The 21,110-nt window shown below is 39.1% G+C and overlaps 1 protein-coding gene across 1 annotated transcript; it reads right to left on the reverse strand.

Annotated features, from left to right (window-relative positions):
- Positions 1-4,235: 4,235 nt before the first annotated feature.
- Positions 4,236-17,502, reverse strand: GDF10 (growth differentiation factor 10). The gene is made up of 3 exons (XM_010210298.2): positions 17,205-17,502; positions 9,715-10,622; positions 4,236-4,427 (listed from the first exon to the last, which is right to left on the reverse strand). Exons 1-3 carry the CDS (start codon positions 17,500-17,502, stop codon positions 4,236-4,238), a joined length of 1,398 nt encoding a protein of 465 aa, XP_010208600.2.
- Between the last annotated feature and the right edge of the window lie 3,608 nt (positions 17,503-21,110).

A 21,110-nucleotide genomic window follows, 5' to 3' on the forward strand; every position in this document is an offset into this window, starting at 1 on the left:
TTTCCTACCTGTGTGCAGAGAACAATTGCTTGTTTTTAAGGATTGCCAGAATATATCAATCAATGATTTCTTCAATATTTGTAGCACTTACTTGAAAAGATTATCATTTACACTTCAAAAACTACGGTGCTTCATTTATTATATTGTGCCTGTCTTACACTTCTAGACAGGAGTTCTTGTAACTTTCTGGCTGGCTCAAAGAGTGCTGTAGCACTGGCATTTTTTTCTCTGTCAAAGCACAGTGTAATCAAGTTACTTCTTAATTTGCTTTGTGATAAAATAAACAGATGGCTCTTTTTAGTCACATGTTCTAAGTAATTTTCTCTAGCTGCATTTGCTTCTTTTTCAGGTCTCAGAATTTGAATGTCTTTTTGAAAAGGTGACGACTGGAGTGATACAGTTTTCTAGTGACAATCTAGCAGTGGCATCTCCGTTCCTTATGTGGTTCACTACTCCAGTGTGTATCTTTTCAAGGCTTTCAGTAACTCTCTTTGGGTAGCATCATCCTGAATGCTCACATTGTGCTATAAATCCATGATAACTACAAGAACTGTATTAAGAGTTATGGCTTTCAGGAGTGCAATGTTTTACTCAGTGGGACCAGACCCTATTCCTCGTGCCTGCCCACCTTAAAATGAATTTTGATTACATGAAGTGTAGGTAGATCAAGTGATATTTATAAATACCTCCCTCCTAAACATTGGCTTCTGCAAATGCTGTGGGAGTTGTTATATGCAGACTTCCAGTTCATATATAGAGATGTCAAATAGTGTCAGTCCAAGTGTCAGCTTTAAAGAAAGATTACAATTAACAATTTCATTCAGCGGCAACGCCTTTTGACAAATGCTCTTGGAGGTTTGGCAGTAAGACAGTCATAGAACGGTGGAGTTAGAAGGGACCTTTAGAGTCATTAATTTCTGAGATACCTAAACAATATTAATATTGTCTAGGTGGTCCAGCTCTGGCAGGGGAGTTAAACTAGATGATCTTTCAAGGTCCCTTCCAATCCTTACAATTCTGTGATTCCTTTTAATTATTCAGCCTTCTGCAAGTGAATTGAAATACTCCACAAAACCCTAGGTACCTTCTAGCAGTTGCTGTTGCCTCTGACAATTAAACTATGGCCTCAAAGAATGAAATTGGATTTGTTTTAGAAAAACGTGTCCTTAACTCTTTCCTGGTTAATATCAGCTGTCTCTTGTTTTATGTCTTTAATCATCCCATATTAATATATCCTCAATTCTGTTAAGATTAGTAATGCTGGCCTGATATTTCAAGTGTTTGACAATAGTAACTTTTCCTAGAAACTGAAATGTGGAGTGGAATGGTTTATAGGATGTTCATAGAAATCAAAAGATCTGTTGCATTCAAGAGAATTAAGGTATAGGCGTCTTACAGTCGCAACTGACTGCATTTGTGCCATTTCAAGTGCAAAAGTCCCTTTTCCAGAGGAAGATTAGGCAAAGAAAGTAACAGCAGCTCAAGATCTTATTCATGTTAGACAATTGACTGGTACAGCTAAACTCCAAACGAAGTAAACTTCACCAATAAGAGAGTTGTATTGCTTGTGTAGTTGAGAGCTATACTACTAACCGGTATAATTTTGTTTTGCCCATCCTAAATAGCATAGTTTTGTCAACAAACCTTTAACCTTCCAGTGTTTTATAATAGGTATAATGCTGAGTCTAGGAGTAACATTTTCCCTTATGGCATATAGATCTTATAACAGATCATAGGATGGTATATCTTTCCAAATTGCTTGCATCAGCACATCTTGGAAAGAAAGCTTATACCCAAGAACTAATTCAAGATACAGAAGATTCCTTAAGGAAAACAAAATGCAATAGAAGAGAATATCAGCACACTAGGTTAGTATGTAATGTTCAGAGCTGGTGCTAAATGGGAGCAAGACTAGACCTACAGAAAAGGGTAGACAGATATTCACAGAGAAGAGAAATAACAACTTAAGATTCTTTGAAAATTTTTATGCTTATGGCTATTTTGTAGGAATAAATGACGAATTTCTGATGACTTTTAAGTTTTTCTTCACACATTAGCATTACTTTGTCAACTGTAGTTGAATTTCTCATGATTTATAAAAACACAAGACCCTACACTTTTAAGGGAGATCTCTAACAGCAATGGTGTACAAAGGTTTGTCTCAGTACTTCCAGTGCAAATCACTGTAGTAGAATAAATGCTTAGCTGCATCCATAATCTTTTGGCAGTCATAACTGGCAGTCACTACAAGATGCCTTAGAACTATCTACTTATTGAAAGCTGTTTAGAAGGAAATAGCAAGAACTGCTGTAAGAATAACCTTGCCAAGACTCCCATACATACTGAATCTTGCTTTTATACAGTTTAGCAGGAAGTACCATGTTTACACACCTCTGTTGACTGGGAATCTGCACAATATAAGTATGGAATATTGGTGACAGAAGCTGCCTAGCCCCTTAGCAGGATAGGAGTCTTCCAGATAGTCATTCCTCAGAATGTAGTATGTGTCATAAACTTCCCCTAAACAATACAATTCTTAATAGGAGAAGATAATACAGAAGGGTAATCTGTCTCTTGAGGAGGAAACCTCTGTATCTTACACTCTTTGCTACCTTACCAGACTTCAGAAGTTTATTCTGCTCCTACGCTATTTGTGCAGCTATTTGTCTTCTATGCTATTTGTACAGCAGGTGAGTGAAAGTGGAATATGTGGCAAATGTATCCTGGCATGCAGGGAGACAGAAAGGATTGATAGGCACAACGATGGAACACTGGCTCTTAAAGGAGCGTTGCAGTTACAAGAGCTACCATAACTATATCAACAGAGGCTTGTACAGGGATAGCCAGACATGGAGACTTTGTTTCTATAGACAATTCTAATGGAACCATTACCAAATATTTATGTCCCATTTTGGTGCTCATTGTTGGAAAAGAAAATTAAAGTTCTGAAAAGAGTTCAGAAAAGAGCTGTGACAAGTTGTTTTGAGGCTTAGAATATCAAAATATCTATTTAATTTTTAGCCAAAATGTAATTTGACCTTGCTTTACATACTAAAAACACATGGTGAAAATATTTTGTATAACAGATGAAAGAGATAAAATAGGTCACAGAAAGACTCAGTGAATTGAAGCTAAAGCTCAGAAAATTCAGACTAGGATTAAGCCACTGCATATGAACAAAGGGTACTTTTTGAACAGTTGTTGTAATCCAGTAGAGATATTTTTTCACTCAAAATTTATGCATGTATTTCAAAGATATTTTCAGGCTCAAAACAGAAATTCCATAATGTGTGGTGCAGAATCTATAATACTCCCATCTGACTTTAATCCCTGGAGGTGTATTATGACAAGCTTAACATGTATTTACATGTTCCCATCTAATTAGCAGAGTGCAGTTATAGAAAGACAATTCAACTATTTTTAGATACTACTGTACCTTTAATTTATTATCTTTTGTTAAAAGCACGTGACAAACTAGAGGATATAAAGTATCATTTATAAAAATATAAATCTTGGTTATTTTATTTTTAGTATCTCAACATAATACTACAGAGTGTGTTACTCAGAGAATATATTTAACAACCTGAAATTATCCAGCAAACCAGAAGTGTTGGAGATTATGTATGCATTTTGTACAACAAATTATATATTAGGGAAGGCTAACCAAAAATGGCTATATTAAAATAATGTCTATATGAAAGTTTATGCAGTGCACTATACTTGCATCGTGAAAAAAACCCCAAACATTTTAAGCCCTTTATTGCAGCCTTTTTCAGTAGAAATTTTTATATTAAGAGTATGAGTGTTTTAGGCAAACATTTTTGATTTGTATACAAAAGTGATATACTAAAATAAGCTTGCCTTTGCAGATTCACTTTCCATCTCCTTGGTTAACTGAAGAGGTAAAATATTCAGAAAAATAGCATATAACAACATATTTTAGTCCTTTGATTATGGAGAACTTTACATTTAAATTTCTCAGTAAACACCAGGTGTCTTGGCTAGGTGGGTTAGGAAGATATTTGTAAAAGTATTGAATTCCTGGAAGATGAATATGAAAGACAAGTGACAACAGTAAGACATCCTTCCAGATAAGAATGTGTATCGTTTTAGTCTCTCTGCATGTTTTCTGTTTAGGAATTAATCAACACAAGTGGATTCATTTCCCATTTACAACTTTCCCAGTGTAGTCAGGTAGGATGTGTGGGTCTCATCGAAGACATGTTTGTATGAACTTATCGGCAGGCACAGGTTTCAATCGACATATTGGGATATACCTTTAAAACAACGTTTTTGTTTTCATCCAAGAACAGGACACTGAGTGAGCTCATTTTGTCAGGAACGCAGCAGGGTTCTGGGATGCCAGGAATGATTCCTACTGCTTTTACAATGCTCTGGATCGTAGCATGATTCGATGGCCGGACAATCTGGAACAGACACGGAAATCATTATTGCTTCATTTATGAGCAATCACTTTCCCAGATGGATTTGGCAAATATCAATAATTATGATTTTTTTGTTTCTCAGAAGAAAATACATGGGATTGAGGCACAAGGCCATGCAGCAAGTCTCTCGCACTTCCACTTTTCCTGTGCAGGGTGTATCCAACAGATATTTTGTGTTCCTTATGCTACCTTCATAAGTACCAGAGGAGGGCACTGGTGGCACAGCCAGAAGTCAGTAGCCTGAAGAAATAATGTTCCTGACTGCCCTCTTAGATGTCGGAGGACTAAAGTGGGGCACACTTCTCTGTTGTTAGATGTTGTCTTTTGTTTCCTTAGCCTCTTCCCTGACTTGGAAAATTGGCTACTGTAAGTATTTCCAAAAACCATCCTTATATTCCAGTAGTATTTCTCCTCATGGATGTTAACCTGGAATTAGTTACTTTTTCCTGGAGTAATTACTCTTTTTAAAAAGATCTGAGTGCTCTAGAAGTAGTGTCCACAGGAGGGAGTTTGTCTAGAATAGTGAAACAACCTGACAGAGCCTTTCTGACATAATCCCATGACAAGAAAGTACTTCATACCTGTACTCTTTATCTGCTTCCCTCTGCCTTTCTAACCAGGCTCTTTCCCCTGCCTCCCCTGAGCTAGCCTTAAAAGTGAAGAAAACAAGGAGAAGAAAACAAAAGGTTGGGAGAGCAGGAAAAGTACGAAGTGATGATTCACAGCAGTTTTACATCTATATACTGTTTAGGGACTGAGACACAATTTTATTTCTACTATTGGTTTTTCTATGTAGTAAGCAACACAGGAATAAAATATTTGAGGAGACAGCAGGAAGAAAAAGAAAAAGTTATGTAAGTAGTATACTATTTTGTAGTTAAATATAACTCTTTTTAGCCTTTATTCACAAGCTACACTTGACTCTGAGTAGTCTGAACAACTGAATAGTTCTAAATAGTTTTCACCACCTCTGTTGCTTGAGGTACATATAGTCAAACACAGATTTGTTGGTGATGGAGTGTCAGTATTTCTTTGTCGTTGCCTCAGAATAGCATGGACGGCATGTGCTCCAGTTACATTAGGCAATAGTATGGCATGCAACCCATCACTGAGGCTAAAGTTTCAGTGACTCCTGCTCAGTTGTCATGCTTGAACACCGTGCCAGCAAGTGAGTACAGTAACAGTAGTAAAATTGTGTTAGTCATATCAGACTTTTTGCTACAGTTACATGAGTTTTCTGCACTATATATCCAATCTGGTATATGTGACACATGAAATCTTTCATCACTATTGGTACATGGCTGTATCTGTGGGACAACAAATAGGGACTTTGCACACCTCCATGTGGAAGCAGGTAACTCAAGAGAGATGAAGTCTTATGTATCTTCTCTACTTTTCAAATAATAATGAGTATGTGCAAATCAGAATTTTTCATTGCAACATGAAAAGTTATGTAGTCAATGGATATGGTATGACAAAGGAGCTAGATTTAGGATAATTCAGATTTGATTTGCTTTAAGTGTAACATATCAGCAAATCAGATACAAATCTTAATTGCTATTAAGGCTTTCAGATGTTCCTTAACTAAAATGACCTCATTTGAGCCCTTACATGGAATAACTGTGAAATTCATCCATGATCCTTTGGAACTTCAAGACAGCATCCCTATAGCTAAGTACCAACAAGTGACCAGTCCTGGAAAGTGCCTTTCTGTGATTAGCATATGTCGGTATAATTAGAAACTACTTGGTCTCTCAAGCTATCCTTCATCTTTAGATTTCAAAACTGGCCACAGGCAAGCAGCAGTGAATTACTCTCACAGCTGCTATATGAAGTAGATATAACCCACATTGTCAATGTCAGAAAACCTGGACAGCAAAAAAGAGACAGAAGTAGTTTTCATGTGTTTTAGCGATTGCAGAGTTTAGAAATGCAAAGAACCAGAGCTTCTAGAATCAAGCTTTTACTTTAACCTTTATGGAAAACCTCCTAAAGTGTTCCTAACGACTTTATTATGTAATGTTGTTTGAAACATTCACAGATCCTTATGTGCTATTGAAACTGAATTTGTTGACCCCATGCAGCAGATAGCCATCATTGCCTTCAATGCCTGTTACTGTTTTACAGGATTCCCGGTTATGAACCTGCAGAAGATCCTACTAGGATCTTCACCAACTGTGCAGTCTCTAATATCTGCAAGGAGCAAATAGATATGAGCAAAGTCTAGCATGAGCAGCTGTCTAGCAATACAACAGCACTAATTAGGTTTCTAGTACCTGCAAATGTATACACTATTAAAAAAAAAACTTATACAGAAAAATGCTGATTACGGGCTGTTATTCTGTACAGAATCTGGCTGCCCAATCCCTAGATCCACAGTAGGGTCAGACATATCACATGCAGCTTTTCTGGAAACCTGGCAGGAATGTTCAGCGATCAAGGGCTAGGTTTCACATTAGCTGTTGCACTCATATGCTAAAGTGGAAAGCTTGAAACAGTGAGTTGAATGCCCAGTAGTGATGGTACTTGATGAAGCACTGATGTTTAAATGCTGGATACTTTTCCTGCTCTTACTTAACCCCTAGCACAATCCTAACTCAGGAACGTTTTGGGCCTCAGAAAATAGAAAGATATAAATGCAGCCAAAAGCAATTGAAATGCAGTTTTGAAATACTTTAGACCCTCCCCTTCTGCTTGGCTTACACCACCTTTTAATGTCTGTTTTATAATGATTTTGCAATAATGAAACGTTTTATCATGAGTAAGAAATACTACTTAGCTTCTGGAAAGGTATGAATTCAAGTTCCAAAAGGAAACTCAACTTCCAAGGATGAAATCAAGAGAATTCTAGTTACTGTAGACTAGGGAAAGGATATATTCTTACCGATTTCTACCACCCACAGGACTAGCGTTTATTTGACAAATGCAGTAGCAAAGGCTGCCATTATTAGTAACATAAGCTAGTCTTACCCTGCCAGGGAATTCCCTCAAAAAGTAAGAAATTCAGCAGTAAGGTAAGCAAACTTGCTAAGACAAGATTTGTACTAGAGCGGTTCTGTATCTAGATCAAGTATTGCAGTTATTAAACCAGATGTGCTGAGGTACTGATACTTTGAAAAAAATAATATTACAATGTGATAATTTGCAATATGCCAGTTATATTATTCTATCTCAGTTCTAAAAAAGTACCTTAGAAATAAGTTAGCTGTCATCCATCACAGGTTGACTGTGTAGACCAAGTCTTCACAAATAGCCTTAATCTGGACTTTGTGTAGGAGTGCCAAGATCACATGCATGCTTTTCTGACTTAGAATATAAATGCAAGAACAAAAGCTATTTATCCCTCCATACTATTTAGCAATTCTTATGCTCTGACCTGAAGCTTCATTATTACTGCTGTCCTAGTTATCTCTGCTCATTTGGAAAAAGTAATTTTAAAAAGTTACAGCTGTGAATATGCCTCTATTTTTTTCCCCTCTTAAAAATAGAAAGCTAACAAAAACTAGACCTCTTGCAAATCAAACTCAATGAAAACCTCTCAAACCAAAAGTCCCTAGATCTATGTATCTCTAATTCAGTTTTAGATTTCTCTGATGTTTTGTTGTTTTGGTTTGGGTTTTTTTTGTCACCAGGGTGCTTGTGCAGCCACATTGATTTATCTAGAAAATAAGTATGAAAAAAGGACTAAAATGAGTGGTTTTGATTTGCAAGGGAGTCCTTTATTATCTAGCATTTAATATGTCTAGATAAAACATTAAATCAGTCAGCAATGTAAGCTTTTTTAGCAATTCTAGCTAGAAACAGATCTACTCTCTTTTGGTTCTGTCAGTGTTTGTATCATGTTGTGTCTCTCAAAAAGCTAAATGTGTTAAATTTATGGGTTTTTTTCCTTTTCTTTTCTGTCTATGGTATGTATGAATGCTGCATTAGACTGTGGATCTATGGCAGAGAACCCTATTGCCTGTCTGTGTTTTGTTTTGGATCAGTTAAATGGTGATTGTGTTGCATGATCTCTTTATGCTACAACAAGAAACAGAAATTGGATATGAGTCTGTGCAATTTTTGCCAGACCATGTATCAATTTATGTATATATGGCTCAGCATTGACCAGCTATGTGGTCAAATTTGTACACCCTACTGTGATGTCTGGATTTCCACTGTTCCTGGACTTAAACTAGCCTGCATATCTAACTCTTCCTGAAATTGTACTACTTATTTCAACATAAACATACATCAGTCTCCATATATGTAAAGTAGGGCAGATTCCTGTCTCAGAGCTTTGAAATTCTCTGCAGTAAAACACTATCCATTATTTACATGCTGAGTGACTGCATGCAAAAATGTCAGTAGAAAAAAAATAATTGGGCCATTTGTAGGTAGAACTGCAAAATAATTACAGTTTCTAAACATTTAGGTTATGCAGTGCTCCAAATCCTCCCCTCCTCCATTACTTGAAAGGCCTGCAAAATGTTGATAATTCTCATGCCACATAGGTTTGCCAAAATTTCTACTTCTTGCTATAGAGTATGTAAGTGGGATTGGGCCAAATCAAAATTCCATTGGAGCAGGAGTTCCTGTTTGCCTCTCTATGAGCAAATTTCTGGCTGCTTCTATAGGAGGAATTCAGTATGCTAGCTTTAGAGTGCAACAGACAGCTATGTGGCATTTCTGGACACAAAGTAAATCAACTGTTTTGTTTCTACAAGATTATGTTAATTTTAGGAATTTACTAAATAAAAAAAAAATCAGAGAATCTTGATACACAAATATCATCTTCACCAACATTCTTATTTTCAAAGTTAAAAGCAGTTTCTTAAAGTTAAAAATACTCAGTGTCACTATTCTGCACTGGTATTACCAGTGGAATTTACAATACTCTGATATAGTAGCATGTAATACTTTATACTTCTGCTACTACAACAGAGTAGTTAGATGATTTACTATGTGTAACCTTACTTAATAAGCTGCACAAATCTTTGTGCTATGGTTTCAAGATATAAGATGAAAAACTGTAGTAAAGGATGAGGAAAGATAAACCTGAGACATTTTTCTTATTCTTCAGATTACATTGAAAGATAACTTGGAATCGTTTTGTACTGTAAAGAATAAGTTGATGGAAACAATATTGCTTAAATTGTTTAGGCTGAACACAGCAATAGAATACAGTGAAAACATAAACATCTAAAGGAAAATCTAACTAAGAAGTAATTGGCTGACAGAACAGTAGATCTACCATTTGCAAGTTAGCAACAACACAAAGGCATCCTACCTTGGGCATTGGAAATTCACACACCCCCGCACAGTAGTAGGCATCAAATGATTTGGGCGATATGATCCATTCATTCCAGCCAATATCAGCAAAGTCAACTTTCATGTATCTTCTTGAACAAATCCTTGGCTCATTCCATTGTTTTCGCCTTGCTTTCTTCATTGTTTTTTCATCAAAATTTAGCACCTGAGAATTTGTAAATGTTTCTGTATTTTCTTGCCCTTTTCTCCTTCGGTCTTTGCGTGAGGCTTTTGGTTTCAAAGACTTGTAGGCATTCTCCCATATGTCATGTTTGTTGTAGTTATTGTTGTTATAATCTACTTCTGGCAACTCATTGTTCTGAATAGAGCTAGAGAGGTATGTATCCCTTCGCACTCGGGTATCAGTAGAAGCATTAGGCGATAGATTTGGGTCACCGTCATTGGAATGGAATGGATCGTAACGCTGTAGGGTTACTGATACACTGTTAGGTTCAGAGATTGCAAGATCATTGGCATAAACTAGTATATAAGGTAAATGATTGGTGATCTGTTCAGGGAAGCCCTGGTGTTTCTTCCCAGAATCAATCTCAGCACAGAGAATGAGCTCTCCAGCTCGTTTTGATTCTTTTATGATGGGTGTAATGTCCTTTGTATGCCAAACTCCTCGTCTTTGAAGAAACACGGTGATGTTCCCTTTCACTAGTCCATAGGCAGAACTCTGGTTAATGCTTTGAAAAATGAGGTTGAGACGCAGGATCAGAGGCAGGTGAAGGAGGCGGCAAGACGAGTTCTTGGACTGCTTACAAAACACTTCCCGGTGCCGAGGGTGTTTGTCAGCATAGAAGTGAAAATTTGCAGCAAGGATCACCTCTGAATCCTGCATGGATGTCAGATTAAAGCAGTACAGGGGCTTCTGGGCCAAGAATTCTGCAAGACAGCAAGGAAAAGATGGATAAATATCTGAGACAAAAATGGTAGTAAAACCTTTATCCCTATGTAAGTGAATCAATAAATTTTGCTTTTCACTTCAAATTGGTTAGTATAGCGAGCTTGTCAATTCAGCTTAAAACTATGGTGAATAAGAAGGGGAATAAACCCTAACAATATTTAATAGCAACACTACAATAACACTGGGATTGTCCAACACACTGAGCACCTTTTGTATGCATGAGAGATAAAATCCTTCCCAGAAATGTTCAGCTTCAGACTGCCTTTCATTCCAGGCAGTCAAGAAAACCAATCCATGCTTCTATGTATTTTTTAACAAACTCTAGCTCAGAGAAGCTATCACATTTGTCCATGAAAGAGCTCAGAACATACTTTAGTACACTATCAGAAAACAAAGTTTGCAGTTAACATTCAAGATGGTCTAATGTAAAGCTAACTGCAAAGAATCCTGAAAGATCTCTGCGTGCTAACTCTCTGGGCAACAGCATATGAAGTCCATCATCCATAAACAGCGTACAAGAAACATTTCACAGGGGGACTGAAACACACAGTATGACATATTTTGGGGGCTGTTACTCATCTAAGCAATACTTTCCAGTAGGAGCTTTGTTTAAAGCACCATGAAAACTACTTGATTTCTAAGACTTGTATTTTGATCTGCTTAAAATTAGTGACAACTACGGTTGTATTGGAGTTGACTCTTAAAATTCAAATTCCATTTGATGTAGCTTCTTCGTAGCTAGTTGAACAATTTGTGCTCAAGTTACATCTCTACCCTCTTCTGAAAGAAGATAAACATTTTTACAATAACAACTGTTTACACTATGTTTATTTAAATGGTAGAAATCTCTCTTAGTTTGTTAACTATAATGCCAGAATCAAAAGAGCATGCCTACACAGTCTATCATTGTGAAAAGTTGTGGTTCTTTTACTAGCACAGGAAAGTGGTCTCCCAAGCTCAGACTGATACTTATCAGAGGACTGCAGTAGGTAAATACAAGCAGACAAACTAAGGCAGCGCTTTTTGACATACCTGAAAATTCTCTGGCAGAAAATCCCAAACCAAACAAAAACCAACAAAGCCATCAGACAATCTGCCCAGAAGCACTTAGGTTTCTTTTTTGGATGACGAGTCATAAAAATTTTGGGAACAACAGAAAGCAATACTGTTAACTGCCACCTGTCAGAATGTTCTTCCTTTTAAGTACAATTTCATTTGAAGATGGAAATTAATAGTGCAAAATCTGACTAAATTGGTCCTTGCTGTCTTCCAGTTCATGCTGTATAAATCCATCATTTGGACTAAACCATAACAGATTATGATGTTCATTAATCCCAGGCCCATATAGACATTCTGAAAGTACAAATGTTCAAGTATCAAATTTCCATCTACACTATCTCTATTTTTTTCCTGATGCAGTGAAGAGGAACAGCTTGTAGTGATACCCACATAACGGTGTCACAGGTGCCAGAGAGACTAACTGAAACAGCAGTCTGTGATGAGAATCTGTTTCTGTCAGTTCAGGACAGGATTCTTATCAGTAGACTTTTAATCAACACTAGTCTCATGCGCAGGTGTTTATACTATGAAAAAGTGTAAGAGTTTAGATTCTATTCGTGCCTTTGAAGCATAGAAATTTCACAAGGCTGCTAGCCTGTTTTTCAGACTAAGAAAGAGAATAATCACGATACTTCCTTTAGAACACCAGGCTGTTATTAATGTTTGTTCATTTCAGAAAGCATATTTTTTTAAAGAAAGACAACTACCCATTGTCTCTCCCACCTGAGCTTCGTACAGTTGAAATTTTTAGTATTTCTTTTAGTAGTAGAATTCTCCTAGTATCATCACCTCTACGGATATGACTATGAAGTATATGCATCACTAGTATAAAGATGTTTCAATGATCAGAGTCCCAGGTGTAATGTATCATTACACTAACATGTAGTGACAGCTCAGAGAGGGAGCTGTAATTCATCTGAATTAATTCTGCATTCTAGAGTGAAAAAAACGCACAGAACAGTTTTTAGAAACTGAGGAAACTTGAGTTTGGATGGAGCATAGTCATATTTATCATATTGCATCAGATTGCTCAGGTTTTTATTAACCTGTCAACCAAACATTTTCCAAGTCAGGAAGTGAGTTGAATTGTACTAGCTGTTTACATTAAAGATTTTAAAATTGTACCTAAAAACTGTATCTACCTCTGTAGACAGCTTCAAGTTAGGAATGCAGGCAAAATGTGGGGAGGATACATCCAAGAGATTCGTAGAGAGAAAAATAGGAAAGTGGCCAAGGAAAGAAAATATTAGCTTTTAGAATATAATCTACATAGGAGAAGTTGCACTGTAGAGTAAGCGAAGATTAGCAAAACAGATTTACATGATACTTCTGATAACACATTTGTGAGTGTCATGGTTTGATATGAAGCCATTTCTAGTAAGGGGAAAGGGGTTGTGGGGAAGAACACCAAAAATGTCATGGTTTTGCACAGCTAGCACAGAAGCAGCACGACAGTCTCTTGCTCGGTGCCTCCCATTTATCTGCACTCTCTTTAGGAAGGCAGAGGTGCCAGGAAATATGAGGAAAAAAAGACAACCACGGATGTCGTGGATTGAGACAAGGGCAGGGAGGACTCACTGCCAATTGTGGTTCTGGGCCAACAGACTCCACTACTTGACTCAAAGTAAGGAAAGTTTATTCTACTACCTACAAGAAACAGAATAGAACAAAAAGGGAGTAGGATGGTGAGAAAATTACAACCAGCACTTTAAGATCTCCCTCCCCCCTCCCTCCTTTCTTCCCAGGCTCAGCTCACTGCTCCCAATATGTCTACCTCCTCTCACCTCAGTGGCTTGGCGAGGAGAGGGATAGGGAATGGGGTCAGTATCTTATAGATGGTCTCTGCCACTCCTTCGTTCTCAGAGGAGGACGACTCCTTGCATTCTTCCCCTGCTCCAACACAGGGTCCCTCCTCCAGGACACAGTCCTTAATGAACTTCTCTGGTGTGGGTTCTTCCCAGCAGCTGCAGCTTCTGTTGATAAACAGGGTCTCTCACATTGGACACAATCCTTAGCGAATATTTCTGGAATGGGTTCTTCCCCACAGTTGCAACTTCTGTGAATATGGGGTCCCTTACATGGGACATGGCACCCTCTGGCCATAGTCACAGCCCCTGGCATTGGGTCTTCAATGAAGTCAGTCCCTGCCCCTGACGTGGGGTCTTCAGTGAAATGCAAACAAATCTCAGCTTCACCAGCCCTCTCCACAAGACGCAGGGGAGTGTCTGCTCCAGCACACCTCCTCCTCTCTTCCCTCACTGACCTTGGAGTCCACATGGCTGCTTCTCTCTCTTCCAATGTCTTGTACCACCACCAGCCAGAAAAGAAGGGACAAAAGAAGGAACAGGAAGAACCCTCCTCTTTTGGCTTCTTCTTAAAAACTGATCAGCCCCAGGAGTGGCTCTGGCTCAGAGCTGGGAAGAGTTTCAAGCAACTTCTTACAGGAGCCATCTTTACAGCCCCTTCCCTGTTCAGAAATCGCTTCATGTCAAACCAGACATTGAGAAAGAAATATGCAGAGAACCACATTTAAAATATTTTAAGCTGTGAAGTAATATTAAAGCAAGACTTTAGACACTAGAATTACAGTTCCATGAGTAATCTTGGTTTAGTTTTCTTGCACATATGCATTATGATATAGCCTTAATTAAATAGCAACTATTTTCTACTATTCACCAAGGCTTTCCTTCATTTAGCTTGTTGAACCTCATACAATTGGCTTCAACAAGCAAAGTGATGAGTCCCACACTTGAGTCACAACCCCATGCAACACTATAGGCTTGGGGAAGAGTGGCTGGAAAGCTGTCCTGCAGAAAAAGGACCTGGAGGTGTTGGTCAGCCAGGTTGCCAAGAACATGTTCAGGGACATGGTTTAGTGGTGGATGTTGCAGTGCTGGGGTCATGGTTGGACTTAATGATCTTAAAGGTCTTTTGCAACCTAAACAATTCTATGATTCTAGGAGGACAGATGGTGTTCATAGAATGAGTCCAAGCTGCAAGAGTTAATTTATAGGGAAGTTTCATAGCTTAAGGCAGCAGATTACTGTCATGAAGCATAATTCTCCCTAATCTCAGCAACCTCCATGAAGTTGGACAATAACTTGAATATTTCACATTTGGTCACAAACCAGTTATGACTTGATTGCATAACTAATTTCAGTCAGTGGTGTTTTTCTAAAGCTACAAATTTTCCTGAAAACTGGCAAGCATCTAAAGAAAAAAAAAAAAGAACTTAAGAAATTAGTTCACAGAAAACTGTGACTCGGATCCTTATGAACTCTTGTGAACACATATGTTGGAGAGCTGAGAAGGTGATTAGATGTTTGTGAAGAACTCTTCCTGAAGTGGTAAGTACTGCTAGAGGAACATGAAATTGTTAGAAATATATGCAAATAGCATGTGTGTATATATATATATATATATATATATATAAATATCTAGCAAGTGACTCACATTGAATATGGAGAAACGCTACATACTCAATAACCCAGTCAACCCTGTCTATACTCTGTAAGGGAAATGTAGTATGGCAATACAACTACATAGCTGAGAATACCTCAGTAATACATGTGACAAAGGAGCAAACTAAGTGGACAGACATTTTGCACCTCTGGAATCCCTATCTTGACAACAGTCACTAATACTGATGCTCCACTCTCCCCTAACAATCAGCTTTAAGCTGCAGTGTAGGAACAAAAGGATACAGATGTTCTGAAAGGTATACATTTCAAAAAACCAAACCAGTTCATTGCTTGGGATACTGAAAAAGAAAATATTGTAGGTGTAGTCTGTTTTGCTTGTCTCAAATTATCAGAATTTGCTTATTAGAATTATCATAAAGAACAGATGTTCCACATGTCTTGTTAGCAAAAAATGCCAATTTCTTCTTTCAGAAGACAAAAATTTCTCGGAGGAGATAAGGAAAAACATACTGCCAGATAAGGTTCTTCTCCTCCCCTCATCTTGTGTCATTCAATAGCTCATTTCAGACGGTTCATCACTACGTTGATGAATCACAAAGAAATACAATTTACTCTCATAACAAAGGAACATTGCAGAACAGCTTCTGCTTTCACACTACATTGCTTGAGAGATGAGATCCAGTAGAGAAGGCACAGAGCAGGGACACAGGGAACAAGGGCTATGGACATAGGTGTGCTTTATTTCCATTGCATGGAAAGACAAATTACTATCAGACATCTGTGCCTTGGTCTCATGATCTGCCAGATGAGCAAAGTTTTGATTTGTAATTGGTCAGTCCAGTCTATCCTTGGGGAGGAAGTGCTGCTATTTTAGTGTTTTAAACCACTTAGATGCAAGTAACCTGTTTGACAGATTAATTGAAAAATTAATAAAAAATAGAGCGCAATTCTTGCATTCTTCTCAAATCACTCTTCAGTCCAAGGCCTTACTTGAGTAGCAGCCAGTATTAGCTGCTCACTTCACAGAAAAATAAGAGTGCACAGGAGGTTGTGGAATAACCATCCACAGGAGAGTTCCTTCCTAACCCCTACTAGTGAGCACCTGCTATCTAATTATCCAGAGCTTGACAATTTCTCTCCCAGATGTCTGCAATTGCTCCACTAATGCCTAGATTTCTTGACATTTTATTAACCATTTACCTTTCCATGATATCCCCTTCTTGAATAGGATTACTTTTTAATATTACATTTAACATAACATACCAATTACGTTGGGGTACAGTAGAGAAAGAGTTGTGTGATAGTATAGTAGTTGTTCACTAAAGTGCTGTAGGCCATGTTGTAGTCTATATGTTAGGCAAATGTAGATGGATGGAAATTCACAAAAGCACACATAGAACTCATCTATCAGATACATCTGTAAAAATTGACTCTGTCAATGTAACAAAAACTGTATTCTATAAACAGGTTTAGTTCTTAATCTAAGAGCCAAGATCATAGTTACAGTCCATATAAGTTAACTAAAGAAGATACAGTTTGGGTTTCCTTGGCAAAGAGGAGGTCTGTATAGTTAATTCTCTATTATTGAGATAGCACTGGGATAATGAAAACAGTTTTGACACAGTAAATACTCTCTTCCCAGCTGTACTTGGCTTGACTATGAGGGTGGAAGAGAGAAATCAGGCATCTGTCTCCTCTGGTTTAAGCAGCAGAAGGAGTGTAAGGCCCAAGCAGTGCTGGAGGCAGCATCCCTACTAGTTATAATCCAAGTATCTCTGAAAAGACATTTGCAAGTAGTGCACTTCGCAGTGGGAGCAGTGCTTCCTCTGCTATGATCTGCCTCCACAGCCGCTTTCTGCTAGAGGTACTGTGTTGCCGACACTCTCGGCAGAGGGAAGGGAGCCAGGGGCGATCGGACGCCGTCCGCAGAGTGGAGGGAGATACCGTGTCCGTGTCGATAGCCCGAGTGCTCCTCCAGAATGACACCCCCACCCCCTCGTCATCACTGACGACCTCGGCGCAAACCCGACATTTCAACCCGAAAGAGGAGCGAGGGGGCTCCGGCGGTGTCCGTCTTACCCGGGCTGGCTTTGAAGCTGCGGACCGTGTTGCCGTCGCCGGGCCGGCTCTCTTCCCGGTTGTATTTCTCGTAGAGCTTAAGCATGTGGACAGCTACCATGTCCTGAGCAACGCTGCCCAGCGCCGGGGACGCCAGAGGGTCTCCTCGGGGGCCGCGGCCGGTAGAGGACGAGTCCCGGGCGGCCGGCGGCGGGACGGGGCAGGCGGGTAGGCTGCCGGCGCCCTCCCCCCTGGGCGAGCGGCAGCCCCCGTGGCCCAAGGCCCACAGGAGGAGGCAGCAGGTCAGGCGGCTGGCCATCGGCGGCTGCGGCGAAGCGGCGGCGGCTCGGGTGCTGCCTGCGTCTGGCGCTCCCAGCGCGCCCTGCCACACCGGGGCGAGGGGACGGCAGGGAGGAGGGAGGGTGGGGACACCACCCCCACCCCCCCGGCGCCGATGCCTCCTCCGCCGGGCCAATCCCCGGGCCCGGCAGAGCGCGGGACGGCGGCGGGGGTCTGGGCGCGGGGGGAGCTTGCGGAGGGGATGCCGCATTCCTCTAACATCGGGCTTCCCCGCTCTTTAAAGCGTAGCGGGAAAAGGAGCTAAATTAATTAGCGCACAGCCGCTGATTGGAGACACATGTCACAGCCGGCGCTGGGGCAGCGAGCGCCGGCGGAGTCACAGTAATTTCTAAAAGATAGAAGCAAATAGCTAACAAGCGGGCAGGCGGGCGGTGGGAAAGGACGGCAGGGCGGGCGGATGGCAGGACCAGCACGAGAAGGAAAGGGTGCGCACATGCGTGCAGAAAGCAGCGGCAGTGTGTCTGTTGCGATCGCTAGAGCTGACGCTGCTGTCTTGGGAAGGCAACGTTGTAAATAGTGTTGGTTTCAAGGATCTCGGAGAAAAGTCCCCGGTGGATCCACACTCTGGAAAACGCAGTGTGAACTAGCCCAAGGGTGCAACAAGGGTCACTGATAATTCCAAGCAGATACTTAAATAGTAGGGGTTAAAAGGGCTGTGCATGGGTAAACTTTCGTCATTCGGCTATTTCTATGTGTGATCTGAAGGAGGAGAATACTAGCGTGAATTTCTGAAGGATTTACATGGCTTAGGTCGGAGGGGATTGATTTAAAAGTGAATGGTGTATGTTGGACTTATTTATCATGTGACACAGGTAGTTCTGAGTCATACTTTATAGTCACCCAGAGGGTTTAAATGCTGCTATAATGAATAGCAGTTTTAAAGACAACCTATAGGGGAGTGGTATATTTTAAGAGAGTTTATTCATTCTGCCTTCTTTTTTAAAGCTTGTCCTCCAGTAGCCAAGACAGTTACTTTTCTTGGAGAGTATACAATGTAATAATTGAAAAATTGTTGGAAAAAGCTACTGTTGCTGTGTATAACACAACTCTTTTGTGATTTTTTAACCTTGGAGTGTCAAATCTGAGCAGATACTATTGAAAGCCTCTGAACCACAAGTTTGTAGTTTTTGGATCATGGCAAAGAAAGGTTTGATTCATTTTTAAAATTAGCACCAGGCCACATTGTGCCGTGCCCCTTGAATGTATGAAATGAACTATTTGCTAATACAAAATTGCCCAAATGCACATTGCTAGAGTATCAAACCTCCTATTAATTAATCTTTGCTTATAAATAAGCCAAACCATCCACCATCCTTTGATGTTGGCTTGTTGTTTTTTTTCTTTTTTCTTTTTTTTTTTTTCTTCTCCATGGTATCATGCTCATGACCTCCATTGGGGGTGTGAACAAACCTTTTGTTATTTGTGGTTTTTGTCTGGACTGTTTCTATACAATCAAGGTCCTGTGAAAAGCAGGAAGAGGCAGCAGGAGGTAGGAACAAGCTGGGCTATTTTGGACCAACATCCCATTAAAATGTTCTTTCTTTCCTTAACTCACTCCAAACTCCTATTCAGGCATACACTTTGTATCAGTCTTTAACCTGCACTAAAACCTGTAGGGCACTGATACTTTGACATTGTTGGGAAAGAATTAAAGAATCAACCAGGGATGGCTAATATTTCTTGCCTTATTTTATTGCAGAACAGCAGGAATTCAAAGTCTTTAAAACTCTGGTACTTTGACTCTTTTATGCAGCTGAGATGATGAAATTAAAATGTGTTTGGTAAAGGAATTCAAATTAGCACTGGGTCACATAATTCTCCTGTTCTGAATATGGCCAAGCAATGGCATCTCTAAGGCATCTAGAGGCAAGAGCTATGCAATTTCTGCTCATGCAGAATAATATTCCTAGTGTGGAAATTTCTGCTAATTAAAGCTCTTGACAAGTAGAGTCTTTTTTCTTCTTCTTCTTCTTAAATAGATGAAGTCAAAGCTTTACAAGCCAAGACTTGGAGGAAGTCTCCCTATAGTTAGAGCAATGCATTCAGGGTTTTAAACTGCTAAATAATTTTGATATAGTATTACACATCCTTAATAATACCTTATATATTTAAAAAAAGGAAAAAAGCAAAGAAATAATATTTTCTCATGGAGTTAGACACAGGTATACAAAGGAACTATTGTGACCTGTGCTTGTGTTTTGGTTTTTTGTATGTTAGGAAATACATAGGAGTGGATATAGGGCACCAGTAGTACTATCTATTCTTGCTTTTCTAGGATAAAATAACTTATTAACTCCCTTTTGGATTAGATCTATCTATATTAAACTAATTTTGCTGGATGCTTTATTTTTAACAATAAAATCAGTAGCAGGGATAATGAAGGTTAAAACTTCAGGGAAGTTAACAAAACATAAATTATTACTGAATTTAGTCTTCAGTCCAAATTTCTGGCTACTACTTATTGCAGGACAGCTCATTCGTTTTTCAGTCACAAAAATACCTTTCTATGTATAATTCAACACAGTTAGCTAAGACCATACACAGCCATTCCTTAAGTAAATAACATTAATTAGAAAGTAACTGAGCTAAGTGCGGTGGGCTCTCATAGAAACTGATGTCAGAACTGTAAAAGCTCGTATTCATCCAAAATCACATGATGCAACCAGAATGATGCATAGTCAGTAGAAAAGGCTTTTGTGTTTTGTTCAGTTTTCTTAAACAATAGTAAAATTATTTTAATACCCCAAAAAGAAGAGTTGTAATGGTATTTAGGTGTTAGAGGAAGCAGAATGCTCAGAGCTGATGCAGAGCCCTGGGAGGCTCTTAATATTGAACAAAGAGTTTGCGTGTATTAGTGCCTGTTGTTGGCAGGGAAAGCAGAGAAACAGCATTCACCCTTTCAGTCCATCCCATCATCTCAAGAACAAGTTCTCACCTTGGACTTCCATTTTTGATCCACACTCTCCCATACTTTAGTCTGTGGCAAGACTAACCTTTCCCCCTGCAGGCTCACCCATCCTTCATTTTTAGTGACAGAAGTTTATTTTGTGTTGCTAAGAAACAAGACTTGTCTCTCTTTCTGTGCTACAACACTATCAATGGTACATAATTACCGAAAGTAAGAAACTAGGAATCAAGATGCACAGACTCAATTCAATTTAGTGTAATTTGTGCCACCCTACTGCACATGTCCAAAACTGTTCTGGTGGTCTGCACTCTAGGGGTGCCTATTGCTTTTCATTTGCTGTAAAAGAAGTCAATATCAGATAGCTGAGACATGCAGAAGAGAGTACCTTCCTCCATTAGTTTCACTGGCATATGATAGCACATATATTCTTCAGCCTCAGAATTTCTGTTTTAACTTTGGTTTGTCTTTACACAGTTGACATGTGACAAGTATTGGCATATTAATCCCTTATCCCCATCAGTAATGAAAATGCCACAAATATCTATTTATTTTCCAGTTTTATGTAACTGAGAGTTCAGGATTTATTCTTTCAAATTTGAAGACTTTCAGAATGTGTGTTTGTGTTATGTCTATTTGGAGCCAGAGGCTTGTGTTTCTAC

This window comes from Colius striatus, chromosome 8 (genome assembly GCF_028858725.1).
Source record: "Colius striatus isolate bColStr4 chromosome 8, bColStr4.1.hap1, whole genome shotgun sequence".
Lineage (NCBI taxonomy): Eukaryota > Metazoa > Chordata > Aves > Coliiformes > Coliidae > Colius > Colius striatus.

Excerpts from the sequence above, each read along its gene's own strand:
- GDF10 (XM_010210298.2), bottom strand. The coding sequence starts at position 17,502 with ATGGCCAGCCGCCTGACCTGCTGCCTCCTCCTGTGGGCCTTGGGCCAC. Across the intron at positions 10,623-17,204 it reads CAGCTTCAAAGCCAGCCCGG|AATTCTTGGCCCAGAAGCCC; the intron begins GTAAGACGGACA and ends GCTGTCTTGCAG. Across the intron at positions 4,428-9,714 it reads GTGAATTTCCAATGCCCAAG|ATTGTCCGGCCATCGAATCA; the intron begins GTAGGATGCCTT and ends TGTCTGTTCCAG.